The following is a 20,160-nucleotide window of genomic DNA, read 5'->3' on the forward strand; positions in this document are numbered from 1 at the left end:
CGCGTGAAAACCCCCCCCTTCCCCCTCCCCTGGCGGCGCCCGCCCGGAATGTGTTTAGAACTCGGGTGTTTTTAGAGCTTTTTTTTTTTTTTTAGCGATTTCCGGCCTTTTTTTTTTAAGGTGTTTTTGTTGTTGTTGTTTGTTTGTTTGTTTGTTTGTGAAACTCCGGGGTTAATGAAAGAGAAGGGGAGCGATGGGGGATAGAAGTGGGGGGTGTGGGGTCAGTGTAAGGGGGAGGAAAAAGGGGGGAAAAGGGCAGAAAAGAGGGAGGAAAAGGGGGGTGAAAAAGAGGGGGAAAGGAGGGGGGAAGAGGGAGAAAAAGAGGGGGAAAAGAGGTGGAAAAAGGACAAAAAAAGAGCAGAAAAAAGGGGAGGAAAGGGGAAAAAAGGGGGAAGGAAAAAGGGGACACACGGAGCTCGCCCCATAGAGCCCCCTCCCCACCCATCCAGCGCCACAGCGTCAGGTCCCAGCACCGAGAGGGGTCCAGCAGCACCCGGGGGGCTCAGCCAGGGAACACCCCCGACCCCCCTCACAGCACACCCCTTGCCCGCCTCAAAAACATTTAAATTATATATATAAAAAAAAAAAACCAAAACATTAAAACCCCCCAAATTGTGCGCACAGGGTTTCTATTTCACAAAAAAAAAAAAAAAAAAAATTCTGCTTTTTAACTCTCCCCCCTCTGCCCCCGCCAACACGATCCAGGGGGGGGGAAACTCCCCAAAGACGGGGGAAAACACCCCAAAAGTGGCTCCCAGGTGCTTCCAACTTCCCAGTTCCCGTCTGGCTCCGACAAAACCCACTGTTTATCCCGTTTTCTAACTAAACGCAACACGAAGGCAGCGGCGGGTGAGTCCTGGGGGGACACGGCACCCCCGGGCACCAGGACTGGGCCCTGGTGATCCCCACGGCGATATCCCAAATCCCAAGGCCACGGGAGCGGAGCAGCCGCTGGGGAGCCTCGGCCGGTGCCAGCGCGGGGGGGACGAGTCCGGGGAACGTTCCAAAACCCAAGAGAACAAAACTGGGATCGCAGAGGAACGAAACCATCCGTCGGCACGGAGCGGGCGGTGAGCCGGTGACGGCGGAGCCTCTGGTGGCACACGGAGCTCCCGGAGGTGTTCAGAGCTCCCGGCATCTCCGTTACTTCCGACAGGTCCGGTGCGGCGTCTGCTTCTTCTGCACCTCCAGCCGGCAGCGGCTGCGCTCATCCAGCCACGGCAGCTCGAAGTTCCTGCGGGCACAGACGGTGTCACCACAGCACCAGACTGACCGGTGCCCTCCTGGGGGTGACACCAGACTGAGGCCCATCCCATCCCTGTCCCTCGTGCCCCCTGTACTCACTGTGGGGTCAGTTTGGGTAGGGGCCGGCCAAAGGCGACGACGGGCAGGTACGGGGTGATGAGCAAACTTTCCACTGCAGAGAGACACCAGAACATGAGACCCCCCTGTCTGCACCCCAACAACCCCACCTGCACCCCAGCACCCCTGTCTGCACCCCAGTACCCCTGTCTGCACCCCAACACCCCTGAGCCCCAGCTCACCGTCATCTGGCTCAGGGAAAAATGAGGTAACTTCAGGTTCCGACTCCTGAATCCCTTTCCTTTTGTACATTCGGAGCTGCAGCCGCTGCAGGATTCTCTGTTCCCTGATCCGCTGGATGTCCCACCTGGAAAAACGGGATGGATGGGAAAGTGAGGAGCCACGGGCAGTGAGGATCCCAGGGGGATCAGGGGGCTGTGCCGGCTGCCAGTGACATAGGAACATCCCTCCTCCCACAGCATTCCTGGCTCCCACCCCAGTTGCACCCTGTCCCATCCTCCTGCTCCAGGTGACACCCCAAGACCCTCCTCTGCGGGACCAGGGACCCCAGACCCCCCTCGGTCTCCTTGCTCCCACCTTTTCCTTCGTTTCTCATCCAGCTCCAGCTTCGCATGCCGTTTGGAAAAGACGCTGTCGTCCAGGTTCTGCAACGACACCGGACAGGGATCAGCACGTCATCCCGGTGCCAGATTCTGCTCCCACAGCCCCAGGAGGGGCTGGTCCTTTCCCCCCCCAGGTCCAGGAGTGTGGAACAGCCCAGAAGGCCCCTGTGGCACCACTGGCTCCGATGGGAGCTCCACATACCTCCAGGAGGTCCGAGGGGTTGGGGTCTCTCAGGGGCTCCACGACATGGTCCCTCCAAGACGGAACTGCGGGACGAGAGGGAGGCTGTTACCCCACACTGGGACCTCCACACCCCCTGCCCCACCTTTCCCTCCTATCCCTCCCTCGGAGCACAGCTTAGGATCTCCCAAACCCTCATCCCAAGCCAGGCCAGGCGATGCTGCTGCACCAGGAGCTGATGGGGGCCTGGGGGGAGGCAGAACTTGTCGTCACCCCTTTGGCCAAGCACACGAGCAAACCTGAGCCACTTCCAGGGATGTGCTGAGCTCTCCCCACGCCGGAGCACTTGGCCACCTGGCAGGACAGGTACTGGATTCAGGGACAGCAGGTGACCCCGGTGCTGTGGCACGGTGGCATGAGCTAGAGCACGTTTCCCAACCACCCTGGGGAAGTTGCTTCACCCCTCACTTCAACAGACACCAGCAGAGTGGGGCCAGGAGCCCTGCCCAGAGCGAGGTGAGCCGGAGACGAGATCTGGGAGAGCCCAGAGCCAGCACCCACCACCGTGGAAGGAGCCAGCAGCGTGGCACCTCTCCCAGCACCACGGGCAGTCCCTTTGGGAATCTGGGAGCCCTGTCCCGGATTCAGGATGAAGGTGCTGAGCCGCATTCCCTGGCCAGCTCAGCCCTAGCAGCTTCTGCACCGTCCTCTCCATCCTTACTTGCTACAGTCTCCTCCTTTTTCGGGGAAGGCTCCCGCAGCGGCAGCGGCGACGGGGGCGGCTGGTGCCAGCGGCACAAGTACATTTCGGTGGTGGAGAGATAGGGCAGGTCGTCGGCCTCGCTGCCCAAGCCCTTCTCCTTGGGGTGGGTGCCGGGGCCCTTCGGCGGGGCCGAGGCCCGGAGCGGGGTCTCCAGGAGTGACCGGGGTTTTTCCGGAGTCTCTTGGCTCCGCAGTTCTCGTTTACAAACAGTTTCGGCCAAGGAGCCGCCTGACTCCTCCTTCCCCGGGGAGTGCTTTGGAGTTTTACTCTTCACTTTGGAGAACTCGGACACCAGTTTTTTAACGGGCGTCTTCCTCTCCGCGCTCCCAAACGTCGGCTTCCTGCGGGAGGGAGAGGAGCTGAGCCAGGCACATGGATCCTCACCCTGCACCGGGGCCACCACGGGGGAGTCCAGCACCCCCAAACCTGGGCTGTTGCATCAGGGCAGGACAGAGGTAGTTTCCAGAGGGCCTTCCCCGGAATTTTGGCCCCCCTCCCTCTCCCCCTAGGCTTTCACCAGGTTCTCCAGGATGCAGGGATGTATTCCTAGTGCTGGGCAGCCTCTCTGAGCAGCTCAAGGGTCGCTGGCAGCCCCATGGACAGAGGATAAAGCCACAGGGAATGTCCCCCCTTTCCCCCACGCAGCCCCCCAGGCACCCCATACCTTTTATGCCCCTTCCCGTTCCTGCCGTAGGGGAAGTGCTTGGGCTGCAGGGTCGGGGGGGGCTCCAGCAGGTCCTGGGGACACTCTAGAGGCAGCTTCTCACATGCCTCTGCCTCTGGCTTCTCATCCACCTCAAAGCCCTGGAAGATGCGGTGCTTCTCCCGCTCGCTGTCCTTCTTCACCAGCTGCACCCGCCTTTCCATGCGCTCGATCCGCGCCAGGAGCTGCAGGGCAGGTGAGGGAGGGCTCAGTTTGAGGGGGATTCCAACAGAATCATGGAGTGGTTTGGGTTGGAAAGGACCTTAAAACCCATGCAGTCCCACCCCCTGCCATGGGCAGGGACACCTTCCACTGTCCCAGGTTCCTCCAAGCCCCATCCAACCTGGCCTTGGACACTTCCAGGGCTGGGGCAGCAACAGCTTCTCTGGGCAATCAGAGAATTTGGGGGTCCCAACCTCAGTATCCTCCCCAATGCTGCAGGAGGGAGAGGGGGGTTTGTAACTGCCTGCGGGCTTAGAGAGCACCTGGTGGCACCTGCCCGTGGTCACCTGTCCCCAACTCTCCCCAGCCTCTGTCACAGCCGGGGGCTGCACTGTTTAGAAAGGGTGGTTTGGACAGTGCAGTGGGGGGGTCCCAGCACCCCCCAGGGACGTGGCTGGGGGGACACCCAGCCTCAGGGAATGGAGACTGGTGCACTCAGGGTTTGCCAGCCCCACCTCCCCGCCGGTGTCACCCCGCAGGAAGCCCCGGGAAGCCCCTGAAGCGCCATCACGGCCTCACCACAGCGGCTCCTCCATGTTGGGGGATGCGGCATCGCCTGCGGCGGCACCACGTGGGGTGTCCCCGTCCTTCCCGCCACAACCTGGGCCACCACCGCTGCCACCGCAGCCACCACCGCCTGATGGCACACGGCCACGGCGCCGTGGGGCTGGCAGGGGGTGACCCACGGCCGCGGGGGGGGAGCAGACACGATCAGGGCACGCACAGCGTCCATGGGGTGACACGGGCAGCACACCCGGGGGAGGGGGGGGGCACAGCTCAGCTGAGCCCCGGGGGCCCCGCAGTGCCCCCCCATGAAGGCTGGCAGCCTCTCGGGGCCGTGGGGGACGCCAGACCGCCGGGCTGGGCTGCGGGCAGTCCCCCCTCGGTGCGTGGCCCCGAGCAGCGGGGCCGTGTCCAGCCCGGTGCCCGCAGTGCCGCGGCCGCTTTAAGGGCCCCCCCCCGCCGGTCGCCACGGTGACGGGCGGCGGCCCGTTAACCCCCGACGGCCCGCCCCGCCCCCGCCCTTTGTGCCCCCGCGCCCTTTGTCTGGGGGGGGGGGGGGCTGCGACCCCCGGGGGGCTCCCGGCCCTGGGGGGGGACACCGACCTCTGGGGCACTCCCAGCCCTGGGGGGGAGAAGCCCAGCCCTGAGGGGGCACCGATCTCGGGGGGGGGAACAGAGACCCCCCGGGAGAACCCAGCCCTTCAGGGGGCACCCAGACTGGGGGGGCGGGGGAACCACCCCTCGGGGAGAGGGAGTATTGCCCCGGGGGGTGTTTGACCCCTTGGGGAGGGGGGCATCAACTCCCTGGGGGGGAATGTACCTCCTGACTGCCTTGGGGAGGGGGGCAGATCCCCCTCCCGCCGGGGGTGTTACTCCTCAATGCTGGGTGGGGGTATTAACCCCTGGGGTGCCACCAAGGGTCGTTAAGCCCCCCCAAGGAGGAATTAACTGCGGGTGTACCACGAGGGGAGAACAGTAACCCCCGATGTGGGGCATTAACCGCCACGGGGAGTGGGGGGTGATTAACCCCTGGGGTGCCAAAGGGGGGAGAAGGTTAACTGCCACAAGGGGCACATCGACCCCCCAAGGGGGGGCAATAAGCTCTGGGGTGACGGGAGGTGAGTGTTAATCCCGATGGGGGGGACATTAACCCCCAAAGAGGGAGGGCATTAACTCTTAAGGGGGGCAGAGTTAACCCCCAAAGAGGGGGGGGCATTAACTCTCAAGGGGGGCAGAGTTAACCCCCAAAGGGGGGGGGCATTAACCCCTAGGGGGTGCAGAATTAACCGACAAAGAAGGGGTGTGTTAATCCTCAACGGGGCAAAATCAACCCCTCAAAGAGGGGTGAAAACAACCCCTGAAGAGGGGTGGAATTAACCTCCAAAGAGGGGGGGCATTAACCCCAAAATAGAGGGGCAATAACCCCAAAGAGGGGGGGCCATTAACCCCTTGAATATCTTTCCTGTTGGTGGGCAGAATCCCACCAGAATCCCTGGAAACCATGGGTGCTGGGGGGGTGTGTGGGTTGGAGGGGGCATTAACCATTTGGGGGGGGATTAACCCTGGGGAGGGGGGTCATCCCGGGGGAGGGGTGGTTTAACCTGTGAGAGGAGTTAACCCTGTGAAGGGGGTTAACCCCTTCCGTGCCGCATTCCCGCCTCCCTGCCCGGTACTTCCCCCCCCCCGGTGCTTCCCCCCCTTCCCCGGCCGTACCGTGTCGCGCTCGGCCCGGAGCTCCTCGATCTGCCGCTCCTTGGCCTGCAGCTGCTGCTGCTGCTGCTCGATCAGGTCCAGCTGGAGCAGCAGGATCTGCCGCAGGCAGGCGGCCTGCCCGGGCGACCCTCCGCCGGCGCCCATCGCTGCGCGGGCCGCGGGCCGCCGCTTCCCCGGCTCCGCGGGCCCCGCTCCCGGCCCCGGCCCCGCTCCCGGCCCCGCCGCCGCCGCCTCCCCGGGCAGCCCGCCCGCATCCCCCGCCGCGGCCCTGCCCCCGCCGGCCGCCGGCCCCGCCGCGGCCCCGCTCCGCTCCCGCTCCGCCACCCCGCAGCCGCGGCCCGTGTGTGCCCCCAGCGGCGGCGGGGCCCGGGGCCGCCGGGCCGGCGGAGCGGGGCCTTCCTCCCCCTCCTCTCCCCCCTCCTCCTCCTCCTCCTCCCCGCCCGCCCCCTCGGGCCGCCGCCGCCCGCCCCCCCGGAACGCCGTGGACCGCATGGCCGGGGCCCCGTTACCGCGCGCCGGCAGCGCGGGGCGGCGGCGCGGGGGGCGCCGGGGGCATCGGCGCGGAGCGGCCCCCGCCCCGGGGACGGCCCGCGCGGGGACGAGCGGCGCGGGGGGGGGGGCGGCGGGGCGGGGGTCGGTACCGGGCACGGGACCCCGGGTACCGGCGAACGGGGCCCGGCGCGCATGCGCCGGCGGCGGTGGGGGCGGTGGGATCCCCGGGGGTGAGGAGCGGGAGGGGGGGGGGGGCCCGGTGAGGACCCCCCGGCACGGAGCCCCCGCCGCTGCCCGCGGGCCGGGGGGGGTGGTCGCGGCACGCGGACGCGCGTGGGGCGGGCGGGGGGTCCCCGCGCTGCAGTACCCGGGGCGGCCGCCCGGGGGCTCCCGAGCGTGGCGGTACCGCCGCTCCGCGCCCGCCCCCGCCCCACGGGGGGGTCTCGGGTCACGGGCCGGTCCCGGGGCGGGGGCACCCCCGGACCGGGGGACAGCGGAGCTGGCACCCACCCGCGGTCACGGGCAGGTCCTGCGGCAGGGCAGGGGGACCCCGGAACCGGGGGACGGAGGTGCTGGGACCCCCCCGTTACGAACGAGACGGGGGTTGTTCCGCTGTGACCCACGGAGTCTGCACACCCCCGGTGCGCACACCCAGCCCCCGGACACACACAGACACACACACACACAGCTCTGCAGTTCCGGGTGTGCAAGGACATGCACACACACACACACAAACCCGCAGCGCCCCCTCCGCAGAGGCTGCAGCCCCAGCACACACTTATGTGCACGTACATGCACTCACACTCCTGTACATACATACTTGCACGCGCACACGCGTGTGTGTCCCCCCAGGGAGGGCCCGCACCCCCCACTGCAGCACATGCAGGCACTGCAGCACATGCAGGCACTGCAGCCCCTGCACATGGACAACCCCCCTCCCAGACCGCAGCCCCAGAGCACACGTATGTACACACGTGCACCTGTGTGGACACATATACACATGCACCCCCAGACTGCAGCCACAGAGCACACATATGGATGTGCATTTCATGTATGGACATGTATGCACACACACGCCCCGGGCTGCAGAGCACACATACTGACGTGTATGCACATGTATGGACATGTATGTACACGCACACACACCAGACTGCAGCCCCAGAGCACACGTATGGACGTGTATTTGCATGTACGGACATGTATGTACACGTATACACACACAGAGTATCATTTCCCGCCCCCCCCCCCCCGTGCTGAAACTCCACCCCCCTGCAGCACACGGGGTCCATGTCACCGGGGACACACAGGGGACACGCGTGGCACGTGCTGGGGACGCACAGGGGACACGTGGGGGACGTGTCTCTCCACGGAGCTGTGTTCAGGGACACTCACAAACACACACGCGGGGGGGGTTCCCCTTCACCCAGCCCCCCCGTGAGCCTCGGGGTGCCCCTGTGTGCGTTGCCTGGGTCACGCCCATGGTGCGGGGAAAGCCCCTGCACTGTCTCTGCCGTGCTGTGGGTCACACCAAGCCCTGCCAACAGCTGTGCCCTCAGCATGTGCACACGCGTGGCCATGGTCAAACACGGGGGGGTTGTGGCTGTCCCCCCACATGACTGTGCACATACACATGCATGGCTGTGTTCATGCACACGCGTGTGCTTGCGCAAACGTGTGACTGCTCATACACATACATGACCATGGTTGTATGCAGTCATGGCTGTGCTCACACACACACACACACACGTGGCTGTGTTTGCACACACACATGGCTGCAGTTGTGCACACATGTGACTGTGCTCCCACACCCCCCTGGCCAAGTTCATACACACATGTGGCCCTCCTCGTACACATACCTAACTGTGATCGTGCACGCGTGTGTCTGTGCTCACACACACACACAGCTCTGTGGTAGTACATGCATGGCCATGCTCTCACACACACACACATAGCCGTGCTCACACACACACGTGCCTGCGCTCACACACACATGTAGCCAGGTTCACACACATGACCGTGCTCTCACACACACACTGCTGTGCTCACACACACACATGCCTGCGCTCACACACACATGTAGCCACGTTCACACACATGACCATGCTCTCACACACACACACTGCCGTGCTCACACACACAGTTGGCTCTGCTCATACATACACACAGAGCCGTGTTCACACGCACGCGTGGCCGTGCTCACACACAGAGCCGTGTTCACACACACGCGTGGCCGTGCTCACACGCACATCCGAGCCCGCGCACACGGTTGCCGCGTCCCTGCCGTGCCCGCTCTGCCGGGCCGGTGCCGGTGCCCGGTGCCCATCCCTGCTGCGGCAGGCCCACGTGCCGGCCGGCGCCTGCCCGCACATGGCTCTGCAGCAGGGAGGCTGCTGGGGCTAAAAATGGAGCAGGGCGCACATGCCAGCGCCACGTGACGCGCATGGAGAGGGCTCCCCGCGAGAGGAGGAGGAGGAGGAGGAAGAGGAGGAGGAGGAGGGAGCCCGCTCACATGGGCTGGTACAGATGCCAACCGGGCCGCCGGCCACGACGCCGCGGCCGCTGTGTGACCTGTGGTGGGGGGCTGACGGGGTGCCCCCCCCCCCACCACCAAACACATTTGACCTTTGGGAAGGTCAAACATGGGGCAACGGGGGCGTGGGAAAGGGGAGGAGGGTTCCCAGGTGGGGGTCCGAGGTGGGGGGTCCAGAGGCTGAAGAAGCCCCAGATGCTGCCCCAGGTCCTTTGTGGGGTCCTGTGGGTGCAGAGGGAACATAAACACATGAAATCTCGAGGGGGGGGCAGGTGAGGGGGCCCCCTGCTGCTCCCCCTGAGGGGACTCCCCAGACCCCCCTACATGGTGAACACACTGGGGTTCACCATCCCCTGGGGGTCCTGCACCCCTATATTGCAGCATCACCCCAATTTCTGGGTCCCTGCACCCCTGAACCCTCCCTGAGGTCCCTGCACCCCCAGACCCTACACCCCTGCACCCTTCTGGGGTCCCTGCATGCCCTGATCCTGTACCCCTTTTTGGGTCCCTGCACTCTTCTGGGGTGCATTCACTCCTAAATCTTGCACCTCCACGAATCTGTGCACCCCTGCACCCCCAGATCCTGCACCCTCCTGGGGGTCCCTGCACTCCGAGATCCTGCACCCCCTGACTCTGCACCTTCTGGGGGTCTCTGCCCCCCAACTCCAGTCTGCCCCATCCCACGGTTCTGGGATGCATTGGGGTGCCCCCGGCTGCCTTGGGGTGCCCCCACCCGCCGTGGGGTGCCCCCGCCCGGGGCCAGGCTTGCCTTGTTTACCCGATTTTTCCCGTTCCCGGGGAGGGAGGGCGATTCTGGCAGCGGGAGCTGCTGTCCCGGCCAAGAGCCGGGGGCCGAGCCAAGGCTGCTCCCAGAAGGAAAACACCCCAAACCCATCCCAAACTCCAACCCCACGACCACCCTCCTGGCCCCTCGCAGCGGCACCGGGGCTGCTGCAGCGTCCCGTCTCTCCCCCCCCCGCCCCCCCCCCCGCCGTCAGTAGGGACGGATGAAAGGGGGCTCAGGGGTGCAGGACCCCCAAGTGGGTGGGACCCAGCACCTCTGCCCTCCCACACTCGCAGCTCTGGGTGGGGAAACTGAGGCACGATGTGCGTAGGGTGACACGGGGACACAGCTGGACCCGGTGTCCCCAACTCCACGGGGCTGTTGCAGCCCCACGATGGGTCTGGGGGTGTCCACCTGGGTCTGGGCGTGGAAAGCTGGGGTCCTGTCCCCTGCCAGCCCCAGTGCCCGGCCCCGGGACAGGTTGGGGGGAGGGAGTGACAGGCAGGAACGAACCCCCGTTCCCTGCGGAGACGCCCCCCCCCCCCCCCTTTTCCTGGAAAAGGTTCAACAAGGTAAACAAGGCTCCAGCCCGGAGTAAAAATAAACCCTCGGCACGCAGGCGCCGGGCGGGAAGCGGGGCGAGCGTCACGCGGCACGGCCACGGCACCGGCACCGAGCACCGGGCACCCCTCACCCCGCACCGGGCACCCCTCACCCCGCGCCCCGACAGCGGCCCCACCGCCCCATCGCTGCCTCCCGTTCCCCTGGAGCAGTGGCAGGGGAAGGGGATGGGATCAGTCCCCCCCGCAGGGGGTGCTGGAAGCTGGGGGGAGGAGGGGGCTGCAATTGAGGGGCCACGGCATGGGAAGGGCAGGGGCACAGCCCGTGGCAAGGACTGGGGTGAGACGTGTGTCCCCCTGACATTCCAGGCACCCCACGGCATGCCGGCACTGCGGGACAGGGCAGAACTGGGCTGGGGGGGCAGAGACCGAGGGAGGTGCAAGGTCTGAGGGTGCAGGGATTGCAGGAGGGTGCAGGGGGGCACGATCTGGGTTTGCAGGATGTGGAGGTGCACAGATCCGTGGAGGTGAAGGATGCAGTGTGTGATGACCTTGGGGGGCCTTGAGGTACCCCTCTGTGCCATGGACTGGTTGGCACGGGCACTGCCATGATGAAAGGGCACGGGGACGCTCGGGGACCCCCCCCAGAGCACAGACCCGGCCTCTGGGGGGTGCTCGGGGCAGCTCAGCTGCAGCGCCCTGCTGTCCCGGTGGTTCTCCTGGTCCCTCTCCCCCACCCTGGTCCCCATGGGTGGTCCCAGAGTCGGGATATCCCAGGAATATCCCGGCTGTGCCCAGCCTGAGGTCTCTGCTCACAGCACTCTCCCCCTGCCCCCACCCCGTGCCGGGGTCCCAGCCCCACGGCGGGACCCCACAGTGGGACCCTAGGGGGTTTATCCCGTCCCTCCCAGCCCCACTCCCGTCCCGTGGATCCCTCAGGGATCAGGGTCCAGCCGAGCATCCCTGGCGCCGTGTCCCGTGTGCCGCAGCGCCGTGCGCAGGCATGTTTTCCCAATCCAGACGTGCGGCTGAGTCACGGATAATCACCGGGAACGTGCCGGGAGGGGAACGAGGCGCCGCGTGGGGCCGCGGGCACCTGCACGGTCGTGACAGCCTGGGCAGGGCCCCGCTGGAAGCGGGGATGGGGCAGGAGGGGCCCCTCGCCCCGGGACCGGCATCCCCCCAGGTCCCCCCGGTCCCATGCCAGCCTGGCCCCACACATCCTTCCGGGAGCTGCCGCGGTTCTCCCGGCCGGAGGTGCCCCGGCACCGCTCAACCGCCCGCTGACTCAGGGCGAGAGCATGTCCTGTGGGATGTCGGGGTGTTCCCACCGCGCCAAAAGCCGGGGGCACTCTCGGCATCCCCCCCCCCGGGGACCCCCAGCTGAGGAACGGCTCCGCACACCCAAAAGGGCTGGTGCCGGGGGGTCCTTGGGCGGCAGAGCTCCGGTGCTTCCCCCCCACCCCGGGCACCCCGCACAGCCGGGGCACCGGAGGCCTCCCTCTCCCGTGGGATTAGCTCCGAGGATTTCCCGGCTCTGGCACATCCGTGCTCTGCTCCTTCTCCTCCTGGCTGGGGGCCAGGACAGCGCCCGGCACGTGGCATCCAGGAGGGTGCTGGCACCCCCAAAACCCTCCCCGCGGGGAGGGGGGGGGGCACGATCACCCACGGAGGCCCCGGTGCCACCGGGCTGGGTTGGCCCCGGCGCTGCGACCCAGATCTGCCACCGGCTCTGCTCTGGCACCGCGTCGCCGCAGCCCCCGCGGCAGCCGGGAGCGGGGCCAGGCTGGGACGTGGATGCCAGGCACGTGCCACAGCGGGCACCCGCCGTGGGCAGCGTGGGGACAGCAGGGACTGGGCAGGGGGACATTGAGGGGGGCAGCGGGCAGGGTCCGGCTGTGCCAGGGGCTGTACCATGCACAGTCCTCTCTGCTGCGGGGGGGGGGAGCTGCGGTGCTGGGGCCACGCTGGTGGGCAGAGGAGATGGTGCCGTGCAGGGTGACAGGGGTACCTGGGGGTCACTCGTGCACAGGACAGTGCTTTGAGGGGTGACAGGGGTATCTGAGTGTTCTCAGTTCAGGGGATAGTGCCTTGAGGGGTGACAAGGGTGCCTGGGGGTCCCCAGTGCAGGGGCAGTGCTATACGGAGTGACAGTGCCACCTGGGTGTCCCCAGTGCAGGGGACGGTGCCATGCAGGGTGACAGGGATACCTGGGGGTCCCCAGTGCTGTGCCGGGTGACACAGGTGCCCAGGTGCCCCCAGGGGATGGTGCCATGCACAATGACAGCGCTATGCCTGGGTCTCCCCGGTGCAGGGAACAGTGCCACGCTCAGGTGTCCCCAGTGCGGGTGACAGCGCTGTGCAAGGTGACAGGGCTGCCAGTGCCGCGCCTGGGGGGTCCCCGGTGCAGGGGACAGTGTCGTGGCAGTGACAGAGGTGCCGAGCGCTGCACCCAAGTGTCCGCAGTGCAGGGCACAGCGCTGCGCCCGGGGGTCCCCGACGCAGGGGCGACACGAGGGGCACCCGGCGCTCCCGGTGCAAGGCACCGGCGCAAGTGCCGGTCCCCGCGGTCCGTCAGGCGGCCCCGGTGTGGGGGTCCCCGCCGAGCCCGGGCTCCCCGGCGGCGGCGCGGGGCCGGGGCCGCCGGCGGAAAGTGTGTCACTGGGGCACGAGGCTGTCCCCGGGAATCACATGGGGGAGGCGGCGGCGCCGCGTGCGGCCCAGTGCGCAGCCGCGGCCGGTGCGGGGGGCGGCGGGGCGGGCGGCGGGCGCACAACAGCCCGCACCGGGCGGCGGCGCGGCACGGCTCTGCTCCGCTCCGCTCCGCTCCACTCCGCGCCGGCAGGCTCACGGGGCCCCGGACAAGGATGGCGGCCCCCGAGACGGGCAGCACAGGTCAGTGCCTCGCCGGAGCCCCTCACCCCCGCGACCACCGTGCGGGCACCGGCACCGGCAGCGGTCCGTCCCCCCCCCCCAGCACCGGAGCGCATCGGGGGGCAGCGCCCCGGGACCGCGGCGAGGGGCTGCGCGCTGAGACCGCGAGTTGGAGGGGTCCGGACACCGGGACCGTGGGGGTCCCGCACGCCCGACCGGGCAGGATGCGCACCGGGACAGCGTCCCGGAACGGGGCACCGTCCTACCGGGACCGGAGGGTCCTGCAGAGCGGGGTAAGGTTCGGACAGCGGGGCCGGGGTGTCCCCGGGAGGAGGGTTGGGAGGGGTGTGCGCCGGCACCGGGGGTCTTGCACACCGGGACGACCTGAACACCGGGACCGGGGCGCTACGGTGTCCGGGGAAGGAGAGATGGAGAGCGGGACTGGGAGTCCTGAACGCCGCGGCGCGCCGGACGCGGGGGTAGGAAGGGTGAGAATAGGGATCGGTGTCCCGGAACGTCCCGGACAAGAAGAGAGGGGTGTCCCGGGCTGCGGGACCGGAGGGGAGCGCGACGGGACTGAGGTGTCCCGGAAACCGGGACCGGGAATTCCCGAACGCCGGGGCGCGCTGGACGTGGGGGTAGGAAGGGTGACAACCAGGTTTGATGTGACCCGGACAGCAGCACCGGAGAGGAGCGGGGCGGCTCCGGGGCAGTGACCCGGGAAGCGGGACCGGAGGGGAACGCGCCGGCATCGGCGTGTCCTGGGTGGCGGGACCGGAGGAGACCGCTCAGGGTGACCGCGGAGGGGACCGCGGCGGGACCGGCGTGTCCCTGTCAGCGGCACCGCGGGCACCAGGCAGCCCCGTGGGGCGGCCGAGGCGATGTCACTGCGTGTCGGGGCTCCCCGCGCGCACCGGGAAGGGACGGGGACAGTGGGGGAGGACGGGGACCGGAGGCGGTGCTGGCCCCCCCCCGCTCCCCCGTGTCCCCCCCCGCACGTGTCCCCCTCCCCGCCGCTGCCACGTGCGGAGTTTGTTTTCCCCGCAGCCCCGCCCCGCCCCCTCCCATTGGCCGCCGCGTGACGTCACCGATGACGTCACGCGCGGGACCGGGGACGCCGCCGCTCATTTCGGGTGGTGGTTCGGGGGGGGGGGTGTCCTGTCTCCGGGGTAACCAGAAGGGGCGGGGCCGAGCGCCGGGCCAATGAGGGCGAGGGGGGCGTGGTAAAGCGTGAAGGGGCGGGGCCGAGGGCGGCCACGTGCGGCGGGAGCACGTGGGGCGGCGGCGTGAGGCCGCCTGAGCTTGTGGGGGGGGGGGAAGCTGCGGGGTGGCTGTTTGGGGGGGGTTCCCGGTGTTTTGGAGTCAGGAAGAGTCTTCCCCTTCTGGGGCAACCCTCTGGGGGAGATCCCTTGCACCCCGAAGCCCCGGGACCCCCCCCCGGGGGGGGGTCCCGGGGCTTCGGGGTGCAAGGGATCCCCCCTTTATTTTGTTGTGTCAGCAGCTGGGGGTCCCTCGGATCAGCTGTCGTGGGGTTGGGACCCACTGTCCCCGATTCAGTGACCGCCTTTGGAGGTGGTTCAGAGAGGGGGGGTGGTGGGGGAATGGTGACAAGCTGGCTCCGGCGCGTGGCATCTGTGCCGGCGGCACCGTGTGCGGCGGGAGACACATGGCCCCGGTGATCCCGTGTGTCCCCGACATCGCCGTCCACGTGTCCCAGCCCGGAGTCGTGTCCCGGTGCTGCTGTCCCTGCCCCGTGAGTGGGGTGACAAGGACTATGACTTCAGCCAGGGGCCATGCACATGCACCCCCCGCCACCCCGTACTGCTCCCCGCTTTTTGGGGGTCCCCCACGCAACTCCTCAGCCCTGCAGTGGGGAAGTATCTCCCCAAATGAGGGGGCTGTGCTGGGATAATCCAGGTGCCATGCTGGGATAATCCAGAGCTGCTGCAGTGGGAGCACCCCAATGCCACAGGGGGCTGCACTGGGATCACCCCAATGCCACAGGGGTCTGCACTGGGATCACCCCAATGCCACAGGGGGCTGTGCCGTGCGGCTGTACCAGGAGCTGTGGGTGGGAGCCCGGCTGTGCCGTGGGCACGGAGCCAGGGGACGGCGGGAGTAACTCCTGTGACCTCCTGATTTCACCTCTCCCGAGGGTTCCCAACCCACATTCCTCCTGCAGGCAATTCCGGGGTGCCCTGCCTGTGTCCCCAGCCGGCACGCACCCAGATAAACCCGGCTGTCCCCGGCCCACGTGGGCTCGGCGCCCGTGGCACCCGGTGGGTGCGGTGCCTGACTCAGGGTGGGCGGTGCACGTGCGGCGCTGCGGGATGCCCTTGGATCCGGGATGCATCCGGGGTGCTTCCCTGGGGACCCCCGGGCGCCTGGGGCTTCCATCCTCCTCCAGGGGGTTTTCTCTGCCTGGGCTGGGGGAGGCTGAGCTTGGTGCAGCTCGGTACATGAGTGGTCCACCGGGATGCCCGTGGATCCTGGATCCAGGATGCGTTCGTGATCCTTCCCTGTGGATCCCGCCCCGCTTGGAGCTGCAGTCCCCCTCATCGGGGAGTCCCCCGTTTTGTGGGGGAGGAGGCTGAGCCTGGCACAGCTCAGTACACGTGTGGCCCCGTGGGTTTCCCGTGGATTTGGGTGCTTCCCTGGGGATCCCACCCTACACAGGGCTGTGATCCTGCTCACGGTGGGGGGAGGCTGAACCTGGCACAGCTCAGTGCATGTGTGGCCCCGCAGGATGCCCGTGGCTCCAGGTTGCCAATGGATCCGGGGTGCTTCCCTGGGGATCCCACCCACCTCCCGGGGTTTCCCCCTCCATGAGCTGGGGAGGCTGAGCCCGGCACAGCTCAGTGCATGAGTAACCCCTCGCTCTTTGCAGGTGGGGTGATCAGCTACGTGGGCTCCAGCGGCGCCTCTCCCACCCGGACCAGCCCCGTCTCCCTCTGCAGCGACAGCTCCAACGGCAGCTCCCAGTCGGGATCCCAGCCCTTCCCCACGTACTTCCCCCCGTCGCCCACCGGCTCCCTCCAGGATTCCCGCGCCTACGGCGGGGGCTCGCTGGCCCCCCATGAGGACGGCTCCCCTTCTTCCTCCTCCTCATCCTCCACCTCCTCCTCCTCCTCGTCGTACGGCTCCTCGGTGAACTTCCCCGGGGTGCAGCCGGTCCCCGCGGACGAGCGGCGCCGCAGTTCGCCCAGCAAAGCCGGCAGCACCGTCACCAGTGAGTGGGGCTCACGGGGGGGTGGCAGGCGGGTCCCCCACCCCGCCGAGGGCACCCCGGGACCCCGCTGACCCCGGTCCCCCCGCAGAGCTCAACGGGATGGTGCTGCTCTGCAAAGTGTGCGGGGACGTCGCCTCCGGCTTCCACTACGGTGTCCACGCCTGCGAGGGCTGCAAGGTACTGGGATGGGGCCGGGCATGGGGCATGGACCTCCCGTCACGCTGGGAGGACTCCCAGTGACCCTCCCTCCCACCCCGCAGGGCTTCTTCCGCCGCAGCATCCAGCAGAATATTCAGTACAAGAAGTGCCTCAAAAATGAGAACTGCTCTATCGTCCGCATCAACCGCAACCGCTGCCAGCAGTGCCGCTTCAAGAAGTGCCTGCTGGTCGGCATGTCCCGCGACGGTGAGCTCGGAGGGACCCCCGCAACACCCCCCGAGCCGGGGGGCTCCTCTGGGGGTGGGATTCCCTGTGCCCAGGCTGTGTGTCCCCTCCCGGGATGCCCAGGGCTGTACATCCCCTCCAGAGTCAGGTTCCCCCGGCTGTGCTGGGTGCTCTGCCTGTCTCGTGGGATGTGTCCCCCTCTTCCTGGGATGGGTCCCTGCCGTGGCTGGGGTGGCATGTCCTCTCCTGGGATGGATCCCCCCCATGCTCAGGGCACTACATCCCCTCCCAGGATGGAAACCCCATGCCCAGGGCTCCCTGCCCCCTCCTGGGATGGGTCCCACGGTGCCCAGGGCTGTGTGTCACCTCCAGGACGGGGATAGGGATGCAGCCCTGCTCCCGCCAGCCCCTGACCCCTCATGGCACAGGTCTGGGGGGGGGTCGCCGTGCCCGCTGCCACCGGTGTCCCCCCCTAACGCCGGTGTCCCCCCACAGCCGTGCGCTTCGGGCGCATCCCCAAGCGGGAGAAGCAGCGGATGCTGGCGGAGATGCAGAGCGCCATGGGCGGCATGGCCAGCGCCCCACCGCCGATGCCCGGCCCCGGCGAGGGTCCCACCGTGGGCGGGGGCCGCGCGCCGCCCCCCGGCCCCCCGCCGCTCGCCCCCCCCGCCTGCTTCTCCCAGTTCCCCCAGCAGCTGACGCCGCCCCGCTCGCCCAGCCCCGGGGGGGCCACCGAGGACGTCATCGCGCAGGTGGCCAAGGCCCACAAGGAGATCTTCATCTACGCCCACGACAAGCTGGGACCCCCCCCCGCCTGCGACAACGGCCTCCTGCGCTGGGACACGCCCCCCGCCTGGGCCCCCGGCCCCCCCGAGCCCCGGCTCTGCCCCACTGCCTACCCCGAGCCCCCGGCCCCGCGGGGGTGCCCCTGGCCCCGCGGCCCCAAGGACGTCCTGCCGGTGAGTGCCCGGGGGCTCCTGCTCCCTGTGGGGTATTTTTAGCTGCTTATTGCACTAATCCCCTTGCGGGTGCCCCCCTCCCTTCCCGCTGTGATGGTGGGGCTGGGGGTGCCCCGGGTACCCGCTGACCTCCCGCCTCCTGCAGGCGTGTCCCATGAACAGCCACGTTCCCGGGCGCAGCGGGCGCTCCGTGCAGGAGATCTGGGAGGATTTCTCCCTCAGCTTCACCCCCGCCGTCCGCGAGGTCGTCGAGTTCGCCAAGCACATTCCCGGCTTCCAGGCGCTCTCCCAGCATGACCAGGTCACCCTGCTCAAGGCTGGCACCTTTGAGGTATGTCCTGGGATGGCAAGGGCTTGATGCAGGGCATGGTGCCCTATGGCATTGCGTGGTGCCCCAAAGCCTGACACGATCCCTCTGGCATTGCACAGTGCTCCATGGACTGGCATGGAGCCCCAAAGCATGGGCACAGTGTCCCAGATCATGGCATTGCAGTACCCCACATATAGGAGCCGTGGCACAGAACTCGTCCCTGCATGATGCTCCATGACATGGCACGGTGCCCGTGGCATGGCATGGTGCCCCACATTTGGGAGCCATGGACTGGAGTGTGGCACCGCCTGGTACCCCACGGTGCCCATGGCATTGCCTGGTGGCCCACGGCACTGCAGTGGCTGACACGTGGCAGCCGTGGTATGGAGCATGATGCCCACGGCACAGTGCCCCACTTTTGGGAGTTAGGGACTGGCATGAAGCCCCTGGTGTCCCACGGCAATGTAATGCATGTGGGAACTGTGGCATGAAGCATTGCATGGTGCCCATGGGATGGTGTGGTGCCCCACAGCACGGCATGGGATCCCAGCCCGCACGTTTGGGAACTGTGGCATGGAGCACAGAGCCCCTGCCGTGGCACGATGCCCCGTGGGCTGGCACGGAGCCCCACGGCATTGCAGTGCCCCACATTTGGGAGCCGTGGCACGGAGCCCGGTGCCCTCGGTGCCCCTGTCCCGCCACGGTGCCCCATCCCAGTGCCCACACGCTGCCCACCCCGCAGGTGCTGATGGTTCGCTTCGCGTCGCTGTTCGACGTGAAGGAGCAGACGGTGACGTTCATGAGCCGCACGCGGTACGGGCTGGAGGAGCTCTGGGCCATGGGCATGGGGGACCTGCTCGGGGCCATGTTCGACTTCAGCGAGAAGCTCAGCGCCCTCGAGCTCAGCGATGAAGAGCTGGGGCTCTTCACCGCCGTCGTCCTCGTCTCGGCAGGTGGGCTCGGGGGGTTTTTGGGGGGAGATTGAGGGGTTTGGGGGTGAGATCGTGGGAGTTTGGGAGGGGATCAGAGAGCTTGGGGTTGGGATCGTGGGGTTTGGGGAGTGTTCAGGGGTAGGATTGGGGGATTTCTGTAAAGGATGAGGGGTTTCAGAGGGGGATTTGCAGGTTTGGGGAAGAATTAGGGGTTCGAGGGGGAGATTGGGGGTTGGAGGGATGGGATCAAGGTGATGAAGGTGAAAGAGAGTCAGAGGGTTCAGGGACAAAATCGTGGGGAGCGGATGTGGGAGCAAGAGGTCTGGGGGAATTGTAGCTGGGATAGGGTGTTCAGAGTGGGATTCAGCAGGAATTGAGGGGTTGGGTTGGATGTGGGTCAGGGGGTTCAGGGATAAGGGTGGGATTGGGGTGGTGCCGGGGTGGGATCAGGGGGTTCTGGGGGGTGGAACCGGTGTGTCCCTGCTCTGCCCCTGACACCCTGCTCCCGCAGACCGCTCAGGCATGGAGGACACGGCGTCGGTGGAGCAGCTGCAGGAGACACTGCTGAGGGCCCTGCGCGCCCTCGTGCTGAAGACGCGCCCGGCCGAGACCTCGCGCTTCACCAAACTGCTGCTGAAGCTGCCGGACCTGCGCACCCTCAACAACCTCCACTCCGAGAAGCTGCTCTCCTTCCGCATCGACGCCCAGTAGTGCCCCCCGGACCCCCCCGCAGCCCCCCCCCGCGCACCCCTGTACATACACCACAGCGGGGGGGACACACACAGACCAACCCCCGGGGCAGCACTGACCCCATGGACTCACAGGGATTCACCCTAAGGTGGGCGCCGGGACGCTGGGACCCCCCCGACCCCCCCAAATCGGGTGCCAGCCCCACGGCTCCGCTGGCAGCGCCGGGGGGTCCCCTCGCCCTGACCCCCCCCAGCTCCAGCGGCCAAGGGTGGGACGCAGTGGCCGGATCCAGCCGCGCTGGGTGGGGCGGGTTTGGGGCGTGGCGGTGGGGGGGGGTTTGGTTGGTTGGTTTTTTTTTTTTTCATCATATATTTATTACATAAATATATAGTAAAATAGACCAGC

The 20,160-nt window shown here is 67.5% G+C and overlaps 2 protein-coding genes across 4 annotated transcripts; one reads left to right on the top strand and one right to left on the bottom strand.

Annotated features, from left to right (window-relative positions):
- Positions 1–63: 63 nt before the first annotated feature.
- MSL1 (MSL complex subunit 1) lies at positions 64–6,192 on the bottom strand. Of its 2 annotated transcripts, none has more exons than XM_051794675.1 (8): positions 6,012–6,192; positions 3,534–3,757; positions 2,828–3,210; positions 2,128–2,192; positions 1,900–1,967; positions 1,545–1,669; positions 1,345–1,417; positions 64–1,234 (listed from the first exon to the last, which is right to left on the bottom strand). In XM_051794675.1, exons 1-8 carry the CDS (start codon positions 6,153–6,155, stop codon positions 1,144–1,146), a joined length of 1,173 nt encoding a protein of 390 aa, XP_051650635.1. In that variant the 5' UTR covers positions 6,156–6,192; the 3' UTR covers positions 64–1,143. The 2 variants fall into 2 exon arrangements, with proteins under 2 accessions (XP_051650635.1, XP_051650636.1); XM_051794676.1 differs by lacking the exon at positions 6,012–6,192 and adding an exon at positions 5,119–5,240.
- NR1D1 (nuclear receptor subfamily 1 group D member 1) lies at positions 5,278–20,053 on the top strand. Of its 2 annotated transcripts, none has more exons than XM_051794624.1 (8): positions 5,278–5,416; positions 16,139–16,480; positions 16,569–16,657; positions 16,741–16,885; positions 17,360–17,823; positions 17,969–18,154; positions 18,876–19,086; positions 19,577–20,053. In XM_051794624.1, exons 1-8 carry the CDS (start codon positions 5,284–5,286, stop codon positions 19,774–19,776), a joined length of 1,770 nt encoding a protein of 589 aa, XP_051650584.1. In that variant the 5' UTR covers positions 5,278–5,283; the 3' UTR covers positions 19,777–20,053. The 2 variants fall into 2 exon arrangements, with proteins under 2 accessions (XP_051650584.1, XP_051650585.1); XM_051794625.1 differs by lacking the exon at positions 5,278–5,416 and adding an exon at positions 13,128–13,272.
- The last annotated feature ends 107 nt before the right edge of the window (positions 20,054–20,160 follow it).

This window comes from Manacus candei, unplaced genomic scaffold (genome assembly GCF_025592945.1).
Source record: "Manacus candei isolate 608988 ecotype Guabito, Panama unplaced genomic scaffold, ASM2559294v1 h1tg000040l, whole genome shotgun sequence".
Taxonomy (NCBI): domain Eukaryota; kingdom Metazoa; phylum Chordata; class Aves; order Passeriformes; family Pipridae; genus Manacus; species Manacus candei.